This window comes from Jaculus jaculus, chromosome 1 (assembly GCF_020740685.1).
Source record: "Jaculus jaculus isolate mJacJac1 chromosome 1, mJacJac1.mat.Y.cur, whole genome shotgun sequence".
In the NCBI taxonomy this organism is placed as follows: Eukaryota; Metazoa; Chordata; class Mammalia; order Rodentia; family Dipodidae; genus Jaculus; species Jaculus jaculus.
In genome coordinates this window covers 55,451,151-55,469,877 of record NC_059102.1, presented here as the reverse complement: position 1 = coordinate 55,469,877, position 18,727 = coordinate 55,451,151, and the positions used below count along the sequence as shown (strand labels likewise).

At 40.9% G+C, this 18,727-nt stretch overlaps 1 protein-coding gene across 7 annotated transcripts in view; it reads left to right on the top strand.

Annotated features, from left to right (window-relative positions):
• Positions 1-15,693, top strand: part of Smarca2 (SWI/SNF related, matrix associated, actin dependent regulator of chromatin, subfamily a, member 2) — a 187,048-nt gene extending 171,355 nt beyond the window's left edge. For all 7 annotated transcript variants that reach the window (XM_045145734.1, XM_045145738.1, XM_045145746.1 and 4 more), the window contains 5 exons: positions 7,870-7,975; positions 8,411-8,512; positions 10,273-10,405; positions 13,325-13,467; positions 14,763-15,693. In XM_045145734.1, the coding sequence (XP_045001669.1) occupies positions 7,870-7,975; positions 8,411-8,512; positions 10,273-10,405; positions 13,325-13,467; positions 14,763-14,798 (520 nt within the window). In that variant the 3' untranslated portion in view covers positions 14,799-15,693. The remainder of the gene's footprint in view (positions 1-7,869; positions 7,976-8,410; positions 8,513-10,272; positions 10,406-13,324; positions 13,468-14,762) is intronic.
• Positions 15,694-18,727: the final 3,034 nt, after the last annotated feature.

Here is an 18,727-nt window from a genome sequence, read left to right as displayed (position 1 = left end):
AATGTCTGTATATATCTGTTAGGTCCATTCCTTCTATGACCTCATTTAGTCCAGATGCCTCTCTGTTTATTCTTTCCCTGGATGACCTGTCAATTGATGAGAGTGGGGTGTTAAAGTCACCCACCACCACTGTGTTTGGTGTTATCTGTGACCTTAGTTCTAATAGTGTTTGTTTGACGAATTTGGGAGCCCCCATGTGAGGTGCATATATGTTTAGGATTGTAATGTCCTCCTGTTGGAGTGTGCCCTTAATCAATATAAAGTGACCTTCCTTATCTTTCTTGACTAACGTCGGACTAAATCTACCCTGTCTGATATTAGGATAGCAACCCCTGCTTGTTTTCTAGGCCCATTTGCTTGAAACACCGTCTTCCAACCTTTCACCCTAAGATAATGTCTATCCTTTGTAGAAAGGTGAGTTTCTTGGAGACAACAAATTGTAGGATCCTGCTTTTTAACCCAGTCTGCAAATCTATGTCTTTTCGTTGGGGCATTGAGACCGTTGATATTAAGAGATATTATTGAAAGGTGTGTATTTATGTTTGTCATTTGTGTGTGTGTGTGTGTGTGTGTGTGTGTTACTGGTTCTATCTGTGCTCTCTTCTGTTAACTGGTATTTGAGTATAGCTTGTTTTTTCTAGGTTCCTTATATGTGTGCTTTTCCTTTTGTTCAGCATGGAGGATTCTATCAAGTATTTTCTGTAGAGCTGGTTTTGTCTTCAAATACTCCTTTAACCTGCTTTTGTCATGCAATGTCCTTATTTCTCCATCTATTTGAATGGATAACTTTGCAGGATAAAGTAACCTTGGTTGACAGTTGTTATCTTTCAGAACTTGGAATATATCACTCCAAGCCCTTCTGGCTTTAAAAGTTTGTGTTGAATAATCACTCTTGGACCTACCTGTCTAACTTGAGATTCAGAGAGGTGAGGAGGACTTTGCTGTGAAGTCAGCTATCTAACTTTGCTTAGCTCATTGTTTCCTAAACTCCATTGGCCTGTGTGCCCCCTGTTCAGAGAACACTGATAATAATCCAGCCAGTTGGTTTGCTATGGGGCACACCTTGGGAAATGCTGAGTTAAAGCTGGGATATTGCATTTAGTCCCCGAGAATCTTCTTAGAGGAATGTGGGATCTGATGCTTTCTTTCACCCTCATTACGAATACTTGGGGTTTGAATGTTTGTTTACTGGAGCACAGTATTGTGACTTCTGGAGACTTCACATTTGTCTATGGTGTTCATCCAGTTATACCCACATACAGCAGGTGGGTGGGCCACACAAGTACAATTGGTCCATCTGCTTTCTGTAGTTCAGAAGGTCCGCCCTAGCTTCTAACACTAGCCTGGCCCCAGAGCCCTTCTTATGGGGATATCATGGTTTTCAAATAAATTCCATAAACCTTTTGATCAAAAATGGATTTCTCTCTCATTCTCTTCTCCCTCCCTCCCTCTCTCTTTCTCTCTCCCTTCTCTCTCTCTTGCACACACACACACACACACACACACACATTTGTAGATTCATGGAAGGAATCTGTCTCATTCTTTTAGATTCACATTTAGCAAAGAATTTATCAGAAGGGAAAACGGCATTCAAGGACTTTTCATGGCTTACCCATTGAACAAAGCAGTGTTTGGGTCTTGTACATACGTGGACGAGTCATTTGATTTTTGTTTGCATCCAAAAGCTTTGTGCTTTTGAGTGTAGTCACAGTTCAGCAAATTCAGCAACAGCTTTTGTGAAGCATTTTTTGCCATCCAGAAATAGTCAGCACAGGATCAAAGAAGAGAAGGTTGGGCCTTCTGTTTTGAAAGGAAAGCATTTCTTAGAGTCACAGGTCTCCTGCAAGAGGTGATGCAAGCCGAGGAATTGGCTGTCTGGGGGCTAGCAGGCCATTTAGCTGTCATACCTAGACAGAAAGAAGGTGAGAATTCCATACCTCTTCTGCTATTATGAAATGTCAAGTGAAGGGGAAAAAAATGTAGACGTCCTCTGTCAATATTTCTAAAAGACAAGTGATAGGTGGTAAATTTACTTTTAAAAAACCCTCAAGATGCTCATCAAAAATGAAAGAGCCAGGCATGTTGGCACACACCTGTGACTTCAGTACTTGGGAGTCTGGGGCATAAGGATTGAGAGTTCAAAGCCAGCTAGATTACACACTTAAAAACGAAAAGACAGATCATGCTTTGAATCTTATATCCTTCTGCAAGCATTTCTGATTGAAATAGACACAATAAGAGAGTCTGAAGAATTATCCAGAAATCTTACTTAATAGATTCTTAAGGCAGCAACATCTTAGATAAAATTTTTATGTAATTATGTTTATTCATTTTGCTTTATGACTTGCATTTCAAGGCACTAATTGGTGAGACGTGCTGTTCATGGTGGCATAAATAAAAGCTGGTCATATGACACTTAGATATCATTTCTCTGGGGAAAATAAAATTTTGTATTTGACTCACAGCATGTTTTCAAACAAAGTAACCTAATAAGAGTTGAGACCCACTTGGTGAATATCTGTCTGTGACTTGCATTGGATTGTAAATCTTCATCTTGTTGCAAAGTATGCGATTATGAATCTTTATGCTTTCACACGTCTCCTGGTCCTTTTTCTCTTAATGCGTGTTTAAGAACCTTGAAGTTGCACTCCACTTACATTCATATCCTGCGGGTGCTTTTTTGTTTTCTAAATGCCATAACAAGCATTTTTTCCATTCTTTTAAAGCGCACAGCTTTAGCCTCCTTACATTCCATGGCTTGACCTTTCTGCAGTTGTTAACATTGTGGCTGTTTTGAATTATTTAATTATCTTCAATAACCCTATGATGATCACCTGGGTGGATACGTCTTCATCTGTATCTTAGCCCAGGGATCATGAAAAGGAAATGTATGCTTCAGAGTATTATGGTGTGGAAGACGTGGTGGAGTCGTTGCGTCGGTCTTACTTCTCTGACATGGTGGCCTTGGCCTGGCATTAACATCGTGCAGCCTTGTTTTTCTGGAGGAGTGAGGAACATCATAGATCTAGCTATACTCCTTCTTGAGCATTAGGGTGATTGTAACAGCTACCTATCTGGCTGCCAGAAACAAATCTTACCCTACTCTGTCACGTCTTCCATGCCACCAGAGCCTGAGAGGTCGGATCCAAGTGTGTTACATCAGTCAGCACTCAGTGAATGAGGCCCACTTAAGAGATCTCAGGCGACTGTGACGACGGCTGATTCCTGCAGGCTCAGGTTTCTGGGTCTGTCCATATAACAGGTACAACTGTGGTCTCAAGGACATTTTCAGTTGTGTGTTTATCTTCATAGGAATCTGGCTCTGGCAAAAGCAGCATGCTCTCACCTACTGCCCTGCGATGTTGACCCAGATTTCTAGGTTTTCTTCCCAAATGATTTCCCATGTGTGGCTCCAGTAGGATGGTAATAATTTACCTGGAACATCCTTCTATCCCCAAGTGGGTATCCTGCATCACAATATCCTTTTCTTACAGTTAGTCACACGTTTACATTATGTAAGACAAACAAAACATATTTTTGGCTTCTGTTAAGGCCTTTCTCAGAAGTAAGCACTCAGAATTGTCAGCAAATTGATATGAGGCGGTTGGAGAGAGAAAGGAAGGGAAGAAAACTCAGCCTCAGCCAGTGTCAATCTTTCTGGTTTAGAATTGAAACAAATCTCTGAAAGACACAGCCACCATCGTTTCTGGACTATTTCTTAGCAAGCAAATGTTCAGCATGCCTCCAACTGTACCTGAAATGTTTCCACAGTAAAGCTGATACTTATGCAAAATGTGTGCCGTATGCAGCCTCCATTTTAGTCATAGCAGGATAGATGGGGAAGCATTGCCTTGTGGTTTGTAGAGGTAATGGGAAAAAAATTGGTTTCAGGTGAAGCATAACAAATTACATCTTGGAGGGCGTGTGTACACACATGCATGCGCAGGCAGGATTTGCAAATCACCGTCTATGAGCACAGGGCTCTCTCTCACTCTCTTTCTCCTCTCTCTCATGTGCAGTCACTGCCACGTCCCTGTGCCCAGTCAATTCAGAGTCCAGGGGAACCTTTATGCTAATGTTGTAGTTTTCTTCGTTATCCACCTGCCCTGTGTCTTCACAGAAATCTGAGATGGATCATCTCAACATGGATAAAAAATCTGGCCTCTGTGTAGAGACCTGGGGAGACGGGTATTACCTTTGTCATACATAGCTGTGTGCTTCAAGGCAGTAATTTATACTAACCCGTAAATTGTATAAAGTAATAGAAAATACCTCTGGCTAGGATAAACCTTCAACAAAATCATCTCACCTTCTATATAAACCGTTAATCCATTGTTCTGTACTTAAAAAAAAAAATTCTGGCACTGAAAAGTTTGAAAAGGTATATTCAAAAACCTTAGCTCAGCACAAGTTTGAGGAAGCAATCTCAAGAATTCAAAGCTGTATCTAACTGTTTCCCTTTTTGTTTTATTTAAACCTATAATTTTGGAAACCAGTCAGTGTTGCCATTGCTCAACAACGGTGACTTATTCATTACCTCAGTTTACTCTGTGGGTCATGTGAAAGCCCATGCTGCCCAGCCCTGGGTTCCCTGACACCCGTTGTCTTGGCGGGGATGCGGAAGAGCTTGGCTGTAGAGAAAATAGTTGGATTTTAACCACAGAGACAAATCAACATAGGTAGAAGAATGTAGTTCTAAACAATGAGATCCAGAAAGTCAAATGTAATCAATACTGAGACTTTTCTCCATTTTTGTAAAGAAAGAGTTCTTGATCCTAGATGTATTCTAACATATTTGAAGAAGGAAAAATGGTATAAAGAGCATTCTATGGGTTGATGAGATGGCTTAGTGGTTAAGGCTCCTGCCTGTGAAGCTGAAGGACCCAGGTTCCATTCTCCAGGACTTGCCTAAGCCAGATGCACAAGGTGACAACATGTGTCTGGAGTATGTTTGCAGAGGCTAGAGCCCTTGGTGGGTCTATCCCTCCCCCCACCCCCCGCTACCTCTCTCAAATAAATAATATATTTTAAAAAAAATTCTTGAGCTAGTGTGGTGAAACACTCCTTTATTCCCAGCGCAGAGGTAGGAGGATTGCCAGGAGTTAGAGTTCAACATGAGACTACATAGTGAGTTCCCGGACAGCCTGGGCTAAAGTGAGACCCTACCTTGGAAGAACAAACAAAACAAATTGTATCCAGGCATGCTAGTTCATGCTTGTAACTTCAGCACTCAAGAAGCTAAGGCAGGAGGAGTGCTGTGAATTTGAGGCCAGTCTAGGCTACAGATTATGACTCTCTATCTCAAGGCCACAACCACCAAAAAGGAAGAAACCTTCCAGCTACAGACTGAGAAACAAGCCAAGGCTGGAGACCTGGGCTTAGTCATGGAGGATGATGGATCACACACTGTGCATGTGAAAGGCTGTCCTGCCGAGCTGAGTGGAGAGGGCTGGACAACGAGGGAGTGAGGACATCCCCTGGAGGGCTTGCACTGCCGGGCTAGGGTGCTACAGCATGATAGCAGGAAGACAGCTTCTGTAGATGGCATCCTGGTCATCCTTTTCACAGCAGAGTCTGTTTTTAGAAGGAATAAAAGAAAAACAGTTAAGACTGTTCAGTCTGCTGTTGCTGCTGCTTTTTTCTGTTTTGTGGGATTTTTTTTCTTTTGAAGCAGAAAAAAATTGTTAAATTTTTTGTGGAGTACTGACAATAAAAAAAATGGCTAAGTTCTCATTTTACGGTACTGGCACCACGTCTGAAGACATTCAGTTCTCCTTTTTATGAGCATGGCAACTCTGGACTTGTCTCCTTGTAGGTCTAGGATTTCTAGGTGTGACAGGAGGGAAAGGCATACCCAGCGAGCAAGGCCACTTTTCTCCTCTTGGAATTTTGTTGCACTCTTCTTACTGCTTATTTCTGTTTCACCAAGTAGCACAGGTGAAATTAAAAGTCTGTCCTGTGTTGGAAAGATAGCTTAGCTGTTATGTGCAAAGCTTAAGGACCCAGGCACACAAGGTGTCACATGTGTCCGGAGTTTGTTTGCAGAGGCTGGAGGCCTTGGCATGCCCATCCTCCCTCTCTCTCTCTCTCTGTCTCTCTGCTCACAAAGAAATATTTTTAAAAAATATCTGTCACAGGTGTACAAAGTGAAGATGTGCTTGTAATCTGTCAATAGAAAAATGACACCATCTGTTGGCAATGTAGAAAATAACACTGTGGAGATGCTACTGAGGGTCATATGCTGAATTGCAATAGGTCTGAAGTACTGGCCCAGACTAAAAGTGTGCATTTTAAATAAGACACTCATACAATTAGAAAAATGAATAACTATAACTTGTATCGTCTTTCAGATGTTCTTTTTCAAACAGGTAAAATATTGGTAGAACTATACACCAGAAGTTGTGACCCTATGTTGAAGGGTATAGTCAATAATAGTATTTGTCATCCATTGTGGCATAAATTATGGAAGTACAAATACATCTCAGCCTGTGGGGGTGGGAATGAGGGGGAAACACCTTGGTTCTTGCCACAATAATCCAAAAATCCAATTCCCTAGCATTCAGAAGCCTTAAACCTCTTGTCTTCATCCCTGACTTTAGTATGCATGAGGCCCATATATGCATTAAAAAAAAAATAAAAGAGTGACCCACTATAGCAGAAAATCTCGCCCATCCTTTGACAGAGGATTTGCAGTTAATTTATGCAGGCCCCTTTGCACTTCAGCTTTTTCCGCCACTGGTTGCTAGGCAACCGCTTGAGTTACTGCGCATGCCTTTTTATGATAACTGTCATTATGATTATTTTTTAATTATACAACTGGGACTATGGATTAAAACAGCATATTGTCACTCGTGCCTTGTCACTGCCTCCGAGCATTCCCGCACATCCATGCAACCACCTTCCAAAATTTATATGCCTGGGTTTATGATTATCTCCTGGTGTCTCAGGCTTCACAAAGGAGCTAGAGATGGCATCATAAGGCAAGGGAGAGTTTTTGAAAAAAAAAAACAATGACTATACCATATATCACAAACTGTTATTGATCTGAGGAGACCAAATCAGACATTAGGATCTTCAGCTAGATTATAGATCTTTGTTCCTTTAACCATGTCCGCTTCCAACGTGAAGTGATGTGAGAGGCTTGTGCTGTTTGCAACCCAGTCTTCAGAATTGCAAAACGCTAAACATTTCTATTAAACCTGCCTTTCAATAAACCCACCATGAATTTGGGGGAGGGCACAGCATGAATCCTCGAGACACGAGGCATGAATATTAGCCAAATGCGTTTGTCCTATTATACTCAGATTGCTCCCCACACGCAGTCATTTAGGTGAAGTGAATGGGTTTCTAGGCAAGTGATCATAAAGGTACAGGGCGCTCAGGGTGTGCACAGTACTGAAGCAGGAGAGTCAATCAGGAACACATGAAAGCCTTGCGTTTGCATGTCTATTTTAACATTTTATTCTGGGTTTTCTAAATCTAAAGTGAATTTGAAGATGAAGGCTATGGAGCTAGTGTCCGTGTATTGTCTTTAACCAACTTAATTCATTTAAAATAGTATCTGGGGCTGAATAGGTTATTTTAAATATGTCTATCATGGTAAAGAGAGGTTTGCTATCACAGGATTCCACAGCGCCCTTCTAGTATGTGTGTGTGTGACAGAAATTGGGGCCTAATGGTGTTTTAATGTGATTTGAATTTAGCACAAGGGACAGGAATCTCCCATGTAGTCTTGGGCTTCTCCTCTACTTAAGAGCCCCTATGCCTTCTGTGCATGGGACATCATTTGCTTTGTTGACAGTTTTGAAGTAACCCCTCACTGTTGAGTGCTTGACCTGGTTTGTTTCTGTTTGTTTCCCCATCCTGCAGTTCAGGGCGGCAGCTCAGTGAAGTCTTCATTCAGTTACCTTCCAGGAAAGAGTTACCAGAGTACTATGAATTAATTAGGAAGCCAGTGGATTTCAAAAAGATAAAGGTAGATATTTTGTTTCCTAACTTTATTCTTTGAGAAAATGAAGTACTGTGTGGATGCACTGAACTGATTGTAGGTGGGGCTAGGCAGTGGTCTGCCCCCAGTGACCTTGGGGCTTGCCCCAAGAACCTTGAGCCTTTCCATGCAGTTCCCTAAACACGGAGAACTCGGCGTGCATGATACTGAAGCCCTTTCCCTCCTCCCCTCCCGCTCCTCCTCACTTCCCGTGCTATGTCCTGTGCTATGCGCCTTCTGCCCCTGGGGAAGGAACACTGGTAGCAGGGTGGTCTTGGTCAGTGGTGCCCCCTCCTGGAGTTATGCAGGGCCATGCCCTTGCCTGTGCTGAATGCTGTGAAGACAAAGGGCCATCTAGGGCTTTTCTAAAACAAGTAGTGACATTTTCTTCTTCCTCTTGTATTTTGTCCAATATTCCATCAGGAGAGAATTCGTAATCATAAGTACCGGAGCCTGGGTGATCTGGAGAAAGATGTCATGCTTCTCTGTCACAATGCACAGACTTTCAACTTGGAGGGATCCCAGGTACGTCTCTGTTTGAGAAGCCTAACTTAAATGTGTGTAGATTCTTTGAAGTGAAATATTTCACTTTGACCCTCTGAATCAGTGCTTGCACCCAAGCAGAAGGGAAATGAAAGCTGAAAGGCCATAATCTACGCTACCTGTGGGAGTAAACAGGAGATCTGTGCCATAGCGGGTTAGGTTCCTGCTCACACTTCCTTCAAGGCTTGTCCCATTATAGGAGGAATTCAAATAAGCCCTTGGAGGTAATGCTGAAAGGTGGAGGTACTGTGTTTTCCTTTTATAGAGACTATATTTGACGTTAAATTACCTTCATTCTTTGGATTATAAGCTTGCATCAGGAAGGAGGAGAAACAGTGCCACTAGTTGCTATTTTTAAGGTATTTTTTTTAATCAGTCCAGTGACAATCTCTTTGTATTCCCTTCTCCGTAGTAAGTCTAGATGTGTAGCGATAATAGTAAATTTATTAATTTATGACAAGGGAAACATGTCTGTCTTAATTGCACCTCAGTTACTCTCACCTTTTGTAATAGCTCAGTTTTCCCTACCTGTCTTTCCGGCCTATTGTGCCCACATGCAGCGAAGAAGGAGGCGCAGGACAGAAGGTCCAGTTATGCAGAAATCTCTCTGCCTGGCCGGGTGTCCTGGCCTCCTCTTCCTCCTTCGTGCTCTTTCCTTGTCCCTCGAGGGATCCGACTCACCTTGAAGACCCATCAGTTCTGTTCCCTGACAGGTTTTTGTCCTAGTGGCCCGTCCCAGCATGCTCTCTCCGGTCTTTCATTCTCCACTTGTGCTCAGTGCCTCCCATAAATTGCCCCCTTGCTTTCTTGAATGTGTGCCATCTCTACAGTAAAAGAAAGCATCCCTGGGGCTGGGTATGTGGTTCAGTTGGTGGTGTGCTTGAATAACATACATGAAGCCCTGTTTTCAATCCTCACGACCACGTAAATTGAGCTTGGTGGCACTTGCCTGTAATTCCAACACTTGGGAGGTGGAGCCAGGAGGATCAGAAGTTTAAAGAATGCCTTCCCTAGGTAGCAGAGACCATTCTTTTTCTATATATTTGAATTGTGATTAAAAAGACAACATAAAATGTGCCATCCTAGCCATTTTGAAGGGTACAGTTCAGTCATGTTAAAGTTGCTTGTGTGACTGCTCATCAGGTCTGTAGGACTTTTTCATCTTACACAACTGGTACTCTATGCCTGTAACAACTCCCTGTCCCTTGTCCCAGCACCAGAAACCACCCTCCTAATTTCTGGTTCTATGAATGTGATACTTTACACACCTTGTACAAATGGAATCATTGATTTGCCTTTTGATGTTTAGGCTTATTGTTTCGCTTGGCATGTTGTCCGTACATTCCTTGCATGTTGTAACAGGTGACAGGATTTCCATCCTTTTTCACAGCCAAATATTATTTACCTTTCATTCAGTCTATGGATATTTGAGTTGATTCCAGCAGGTGGCTAATGTACATCTTATGAACACGGATGTGGAGATATTTTCTTGAAACCCTGTTGGGAGTGGTGGATCATATAGTGGTTCTATTTTAACTTTTTTTTTTTTGAAGGCTATTTTAATTTTTGAAAGCAAGGACTACATTTGGCTTTGGCATTTTGCTTCTGGGTGTTCACGGAGGCATGGCATTTCTCCCGTAAAATAAAGCAAAGCTGGTGTGTTGTCAGAAGAATAGCATGCTGCAGTTGTGAGTCTGGGGCTTCTGCCTGCAGTTTTTAACAGATGCTCCCTTGACCTTTAGATCTATGAAGACTCCATCGTCCTACAGTCAGTGTTTAAGAGTGCCCGGCAGAAAATCGCCAAAGAGGAAGAAAGTGAGGATGAAAGCAATGAAGAAGAGGAAGAGGAGGATGAAGAGGAGTCAGAGTCAGAGGGTATGCCCAAGCATCGGGGCCCATGCTTCCTGACTGCTTTCTAACCCTACTGGGGCACCTTCACGGGAGCTAAAGACCAGGCACCTAACCTGCTCCTCCTTAGCTCTCAGCTGTTGAGGTTGAGTTTACCACGTGCAGAGTTTAGCACCAGGTTAGGCTCAGGGTACGCGCCACGTGAGTGTTGCCTTTGGGTGTTGGTACAACATTGGTGTGAGTACCATTTGTCCAACTCCTTGAATCACTGGGCTTTGCTCTTTCAGAATCCATAGTCTATAGTTTCCACAGGGTACACATGCTGTAGAGCCCAGGCCACACTTTGAGGACTGTTGCTTGTGAAAATAATTGTCAAATTGAACATCCCATTAGTTATGGTCTACATGTTAAAATAGTATAGGCATTAAAAAGTAAATACTAGGTTTATTTCTAATTATCTGCTTAGCACAAATGACTTGGAAGACTAAACATTTTGTATAATTCTGTTACGGTACAATACTTGAAGTACCGTCCAGTTTTTTGTTGGTTTGTTTCATTCCTTGTCTAGGTAGGGTCTCACTGTAGCCCAGGCTAGCCTAGAACTCACCGTGATCCTCCTACCACTGCCTTCCAAGTTCTGGGATTAAAGGCTTGTGCCACCATGCTTAGCTATATTCCAATTGTTGTTTTATTAAATATTTTATTTATTTGAGAGAACAAGAAAAAGAATGAATGAATGGGCGCACCTGGTCCTGACCTTTAGCCACTGCAAATGAACTCCAGATGCATGTACTGTCTTGTGCATCTGGCTTTATATGTACTGGGGAGTTGAACTCAGTCCTTTGGCTTTGCAGATAAGCACCTTAACCCCTCAGCCATCTCTCTAGCCCTACCATGCAGGGTTTTGTTTTTTTTTTTTTGGTTGGGGCTGTAAATAATCTTTATAATTTTTGTTTTACTTTGGTTTTAACATTTTCTTACATGTATATAATGTATTTGATCTTATTATACCAAATTATACTCTTGTCACCCCTTCCCTTCCATTAAAATCCTTTTTCCCCATCAATCTCCAACTTACTTTCATGTCTTTTGTGGGGGCAGTTATGTTGTTTTGTAGCATAGTTTTCACACTGACATATACTAGCATACACAATATATAAACTTTAATGAATGTATCAAAACACCTTAATTTTATTATTTGAATAAGACTGTTGCCTTTTTGATTTCAAATAGTAACTGAAGCATTCTAATTGATAAATCATTGAAAACTGTTTTAAAATGCCGGCTGCATACATACTATCACCCCAGAATTGAGTTTATATCATTGCCAGCCTTATACCTAAGTGACTTTCTCCATGCCCATCTGCTCCTAGACAGTTTTAGTGATTCTGCCTTTTGTTTTCCATTTAACCTCTCTCAGTTTCATATGGTTATTTGCTAGTTCTAATATACTAGCATTTGATGAACAAGTCTACGTAATTTATCTTAACCCTATATCCCTTTATGTTAGAGCCTGGTTCCTTTTGTTTGAGATGGGGCCTCATGTATCACAGACTAGCCTATCATAATTACTGTGTAGCTGAAGATAACCTTGAACTTCTGATCCTCCTACCTCCACCCCCCCTTTATTTTATTTATTTATTTATTTATTTATTTTTAATTTATATTAGCATTTTCCATGATTATAAAAAAATATCCCATGGTAATTCCCTCCCTCCCCCCCACACTTTCCCCTTTGAAATTAAATTCTCCATCATATTACCCCCCTTTTTTATTCTAGGATTACAGGTACATACCATCAAGGAGTCATATTTCTATTTGTACAATAGAAATGTGACAGGTGGTTACTTCCCTGGTACCCTCACCAAATTCTTCCAACATGAGTTAATCAAGAGGTGGATAGTGGCTTTATTTCTACTGACAGAACATCTAGAGACTTCATTACTCACCACTGGGAGGAAATGATTAAATAATTTGTATTGTAGATTGTATGAAGAAACTTTTCTTATTATTTCAATTTGTGGAGACAAGGTCTTATGTAACCCAAACTTGCCATGTAGCCAAGAATGACCTTGAATTCCTGATTCTTTTGCCTCTGTTTCCCTAGCTCTGGGATTACAGGCATGCAGGACCACTCCTGGTTTATGCAGTGGTGGGCAAGGAAACAGTGTTTACTGCATGCTAGGTCATCCTCCTACCTACTGAACTACAACTTCAGCTAGGAAGTTTCTAAGGGTTAAAAAGAATTGGGCCAGTATATGTGAACTAATATATAGGAATATCTCCCACGTATAAGTAAATTGAAGGTGTAGTACATGAAGAGCCTTCAAGGTAACTCTATATAAAACACTCAGATGTTTATGGGTGCATATGTATGTCCATACATATTTTAATTCTTTGATTGTCTATAGAAGTATAGATACACAAAGAGAGAGATATTTGCAAGCATAAATTATATTTTTTTTTCCTGGAAATAATCACCAGAAAGAGAACTGCAGGGAGTGAGGTGAGGCAGAGTAAAGGAAGCAAGCATTTTTACTGTCTGTTTTATGCCTTCTTTCTTTATTTTCACTCAACTATTTTAAGTCAGCTAGAGTGGCCTTCACAGTAGGACTGTGTGCCTTTTCTAGCACTTTACATTTGTTAATAGTTCATGTAAAACTTCTATTTAATGATTGCTCACACACCCCATTGTCCCTTCTCAGATATCAGGAACCAGGAAAGAAACCAAGTCCTGCTCCAAGGTGTCCTTCCTGCTGGTTTTTTGTTTCTTGTGACTGTGTTACTTACGTTCCAAATACAGACACATTTCCACTTGAAAGGAGGGCTAGCTAACTAGACAGGACCAAGCCATGCTCAGGGCACTGGGGAAGTCGTGTATGGTATCTGTGAATGGAGTCATGTACTGTGGATGCTCACTGATAATCTGTCTTGTTTGTGCTACAGCAAAATCTGTTAAGGTGAAAATCAAGCTCAATAAAAAAGACGAGAAAGGCCGGGACAAAGGAAAAGGCAAGAAAAGGCCAAATCGAGGCAAGGCCAAACCCGTTGTGAGTGATTTCGACAGTGATGAAGAGCAGGATGAAAATGTGAGTGATTGGCCTGGGTGGAGCAGAGGAGTCCTCTCCCCTCCTGTGCCATCTGTGTATACATACTTCTCACATAGGACAGTGCAGGGGAAGGTATGGTCTGGTGAGGTTCTATGTACACTCTCTTCACACAGGCCTGAGGGGAATGTTCTGGTGAGGTCTGTGTGCACACTCGTCACACAGGCCTGAGGGGAGTGGTCTGGTGAGGTCTGTGTGAACACTCTTCACACAGCCCTGAGGGCAGTGGTCTGGTGAGTTTTCTGTGCATACTCTCCCTATACAGGACTGAGGGCAGTGGTCTGGTGAGGTCTCTGTGCACACTTCATACAGGCCTAAGGGGAACATTCAGGTGAGGCTTTAATAACTGAGCTTCATGATTTAGAACAAAGAACCTGTGGCTTTGTGTGTTGCTTTGGGAATAAAAAGCTCCTAAATCCATTCCCTCCCCTTCTTTAATCTTCCCATGCACGTACTTGCAAATATAGTTTTCTTCATGGCCAGTTAATATTTTATATCTATCATTCCCAGCATGGTGCTAGTGTAAAGCAGATTAGATGAAATAATGGTTAGAGGGGAAAATGAGAAAAGTGTTGTGATGTCAGAGTTTTTGGCTTTGGTGCTATGCAATTAAATACCTGGAGGTGTTCTTTTTAATATTTGGGAGATTCAAAGAGCATTTGTCAAGCTAGGTGCCTTCCTGCATGATGAATATTTAATGTTTACATTAGCATCAATGAGATAGATGTCACTTTAGGTTATAGGTATTTTGCTCCAGGTCATGAAGCAAGTAAATGATGGGCTGAATACAAATGCCCATAGCACAGGGCCCCAGCCTTTCTGGGAGAACAGTGTGCAGAAACTTACGTGTTCCTTTTTTTCACCCATTTTGCAGAGGAATTTAAGTTCTTTGCCATCCAACAACCCCCCCCCCCACCCCGTCCCTGCTACACATTTTTCTTTCTGGAAAAAAGTAGTTTTCCAATTTAGTATATATGCAAATTTTATTTTCCTTCAACACATTCCCCCATTCTGGCTGACTTAAAATTTCTAGAATTAGAATTATTATATTTTCACATTATATCTTAAACACTGTTTTCTTTAGGTGAGTTATAAGCAAGCAAACATCAAGGTATTTTTCTTCTATGAAAATTTTAAAGCATAACTAAAAGAGAGAAATTATTAGTCATCAGCTTTAGAAGCTAGAGGAAAAGATAGTAACCAAAGCATAGCTGGTGGACATCCCGTGAGCTATAAGACTTTTCATGCCTCTGAGATATCTGCCCTTTCTCTTTTAGGAACAATCAGAAGCAAGTGGGACTGACGATGAGTGAGCCACACGGACCTTTTTTTTCCATGGCAGAACTGAACACTTTCTTCCTCTCTATCATTTCTGCCCAGTGAGTTCCCTTGTCATTTGGCTACTGGGTTATTTCTACGTCATCATCATCTATAAACTAGCTTTAGGATAGTGCCAGACAAACATATGATATCATGGTGTAAAAAACACATGCGCAAATATTTGTAACATATTGTGACCAAATGGGCCTCAAAGATTCAAAGATTAAACAAACAAACGCTTTTGATGGAAAAATATGTGGGTGGATAATATATTTCTATGGGTGGGTCGAATTTGGTAACGGTTTGATTGTGCCTGGTTTGATCACCTGTTCTGATGAAAAGATTTTCGTCTTTTGTAGCACTGATAACCAGGAGAAGCCATTGCAAGCCACTGGTTATTTTATTTTTCATCAGGCAAATTTCCAAGATTTTTATTTGTTCAGTATTGGTTTTTTTTACACTGTGGTACATATAAGCAACTTTAATAGGTGACAAATGTACAGTCGTTAGATTTCACCTGCATAGACATTCTTCCATTTTATGCTCTATGATCTGAACAAATGCTTTTTGACTTGTATAAGATTTATGTCTACTGTAAACATGGCTTTTTTTTTGTTGTTTTTGCTCTTTGGTTTAAAAACAGTTTTGTTGAAGATGCTATTGAATATTGCAGTCTATAGAGTGTACTAGACGGCTTCTTTTGTCTACCTGATCTCCTGTGTTACCAATGTGTGTTGTCTCCTCCTCCCTAAAGTGTACTTAATCTTTGCTTTCTTTGCACAATGTCTTTGGTTGCAAGTCATAAGCCTGAGGCAAATAAAATTTCAGTAATTTCGAAGAATGTGGTGTTGGTGCTTTCCTAATAAACAGATGATTGAGCTCAAGAAATGTTGCCTGTTCTTTTTGAGTCCTTGGCCACTGAAACCCTTGGGCTTGACAAGACAATATCCTACAGAGTGCTGGGAAGGATCTTACCATACCAAATACATGCTAGCTGGATAAAGAGCCCATGTCCAGAAATGACGTAGGTATGTTACAGTGGAGAGGAAATTATACATCTAGAAAGCTCTCTTGATTTGGAAGTTGAAAAGTTGGTTCTCACTTCTTCTCCCTGCCAACTGAGATGTCCCAGGAATGTGGTGCTATATGCTCCTTTTAGTAAGCTATAGAAAAGTCTGCTGTGGTTGTCACACACTTCAGCATGAATCTAAGAACAGGCCAGTTACAGCCCCACTGTCAAACCAAAAGAGTTGGTCCCTGTAAACTATATAAGCATCAAGTTGTGGTCATATTTTCCCAGTCATCCTAACTTGTTTTTTGTTTTTAGTTTGATCTCATGTTTGCCTAGGTATTGTCTTTAAAGTTCTCAGGAAGCCAGACCAAAGACTAACACCTCTCTTTTGAAAGAACTGACTATGGCAGGATCAAAATGGAAGAGTCTTCCTGTATCACCAACAGGTGGATGAAAACATCCTTTCTAGAATTGTCTAAGGAATAGTCAAGTAGCCTTGATATTTTAATAGGAGAAGTGGATGATGCTTTATTCTACTTAGAATCTCAAGAAAATCCAATTCAGGCAGAGCATGGTTCTAAGAAATGATATTTATGGAAGACAAATATCATTTCATGTTTAAAATTCAAGTTCACTGACAATTCTAGAGTATTGCATTCCCTTTTTGGTGTATTTGTAGGATTTACTGATTGCAATGTGGTTGGAGACTTCAATCAAAGAACAGGCCAGGTTGGGTTTTATTATTGAGATGATTAGGATCAATTCAAAGAAAAGTTGTTGTTTTTTTTTTCTGCTTTCAATTGTATATTCTTTTTTTAAAACTAATATAAACACACTTTTATTGTGTTTTGTTTGTTTTGTGTATATGTGTGGGTTTGCGTGCACTCCAGTGCTATCTTCAGGAATGCCAATTCTGTGTCCTCACAACTCAAGTTTTCATGTGGGTTCTGGGGATTCAACTCAGGTCCTCTTGCTTGTGAGGCAAGAACTTTACCCACTGAGCTGTCTCCCTCCCCAGCCCCATTTCTGTGTTCTATTTCCTGTGGTCCTCTTGGCTTCAGAGACATTGCTGTTGTAAAGCCATCAAAACCATTATCCTTGTGACATAAGATGTGTGTGTGTGTGTGTTCTTTACTCTTTCTGCTACTGTATTTGTAGAGCTTTCCTCCCTGAACCATCTCACTCCACCCTGCCCAGCACAGGAAGCCTCCTCTTGTTCACCTTACCCGTGCTATATATACATACTACCCAGCTATTAGACACTCAGCAGCTGACTCAGTTCTCACACCAACCCTCACAGTTGCAGTTCATATGTTCAAGTCACCCCCACATGCAACAGGCTCACAAGAAGACCAAGTCGATCAGTCCCAGCACATCACCACTGTGTTCATAGGGTTCCTGCATAACAAGACCATCTAGTTAAAAGCAACTGCATCTTCAAAGGTATTTCAGACATCTCTGGAAACCCAACAACAAGGGAGATAAAATCAAGGCCACCCAAGGAAAGTTTCCTGGATGCCTGCAGCCAAGTTAATATACCCCTACCTTTAGGTAGATAAGTACCAGACATTAAGTAAGACCCACTACAGTGTGTCTGGCTTGTAGCAAAATTGACAAGGTACACAAAATACTAAACAAATAAGTGAATACACACACATTTTGAAAAGGCTGGGTAGTAGGCTTCAGAGTCACACATAGCAAAGGTGTTAGATGCTGCATGACTCTGATTGACATGGTAAGTAATGGACAGGATGAGAGAGATGGGAACTGAGACAATTACAGAAGGTATGGCATGCATGAGGAGAACAAACGAAATAGAAATATTTGAAGCAGTATCTGAAACTTTTCCCCAAATCAGTAATAGAAGCCAAAGCACATATCCAAAAAGCTCAGAAAACATCAAGATTAATGCAGGAAAAAAAAAAATCTCCAAAAAACTTTGACATCAAGACATATTAGATTCAAACTAGAAAATCAAAGTTAAAAACAAAAATCTAGGAAACTAGAGTTATTAGAGCACCTGCCTAGTATGAAAGAAGCTCTAGGTTCAATCTTCAGCACTGCAAAACAAGCAAGAAAAACTACAGCTCAAAACAAGTTCAAAGTGGGGAAATGTCAGTCTTAGCTTCAGAGGACCAAGAGTGAGGATTAAACTGGGATTTTCTTCAGAAGCCATTGAAAGGATGGGATCATGTTATTTGTAGCAATGTTGGACTTGCATAAAAGACATTGCATGGAGTGAAGTTAGCCAGGCAAGACAGAGAAATAGTGTAGGATTATATTTATATGCGGAACCTAAAAAAGTTGTATTGCTTGAGAGTGAAATAGTAGCAGGAGAGAAAAGGGGAAAGAGGTGGGCCACTAGCTAAAATTTACCATTTGAAAGGAAGAATAGGTTCTTCTATAGTCAGTTAGGGTAACTATAGTGAATTTGAGGAGTATAATGCTAGATAGGGGGTTTTGAATGTCCTTGTCATGAACAAATGATAATTGTCTTCACTTTATCATTACACTAGGTGTGTCAAACATCATAGTTTACCATTTGAATGTTATCTCTAAAAAATATAAATCCCAAACTTACAAAACCAGTTTTAGAGAAGGATAAATGAAGGGAAAATATTTTACTTCTATTATTTTTTAGAGGTATGTCCAACAGACTGGCCTTTCTTTTATGGCAGACAGAGAGAGAGAGAGAGAGAGCCAGAGAGAGAGAGAGAGAGAGAGAGAGAGAGAGAGAGAGAGAGAGAGAGAGAATTGACATACTAGGGCCTCTAGCCACTATAATCAAACTTCAGATGTGTGTACTACCTTGAGAGCACGTGCGACCTTACACATGTGTCACCTTGAGCATCTGGCTTACATGGGGTCTAGGGAGTTAAACACAGGTCCTTTGGCTTTGCAGTCAAGCAC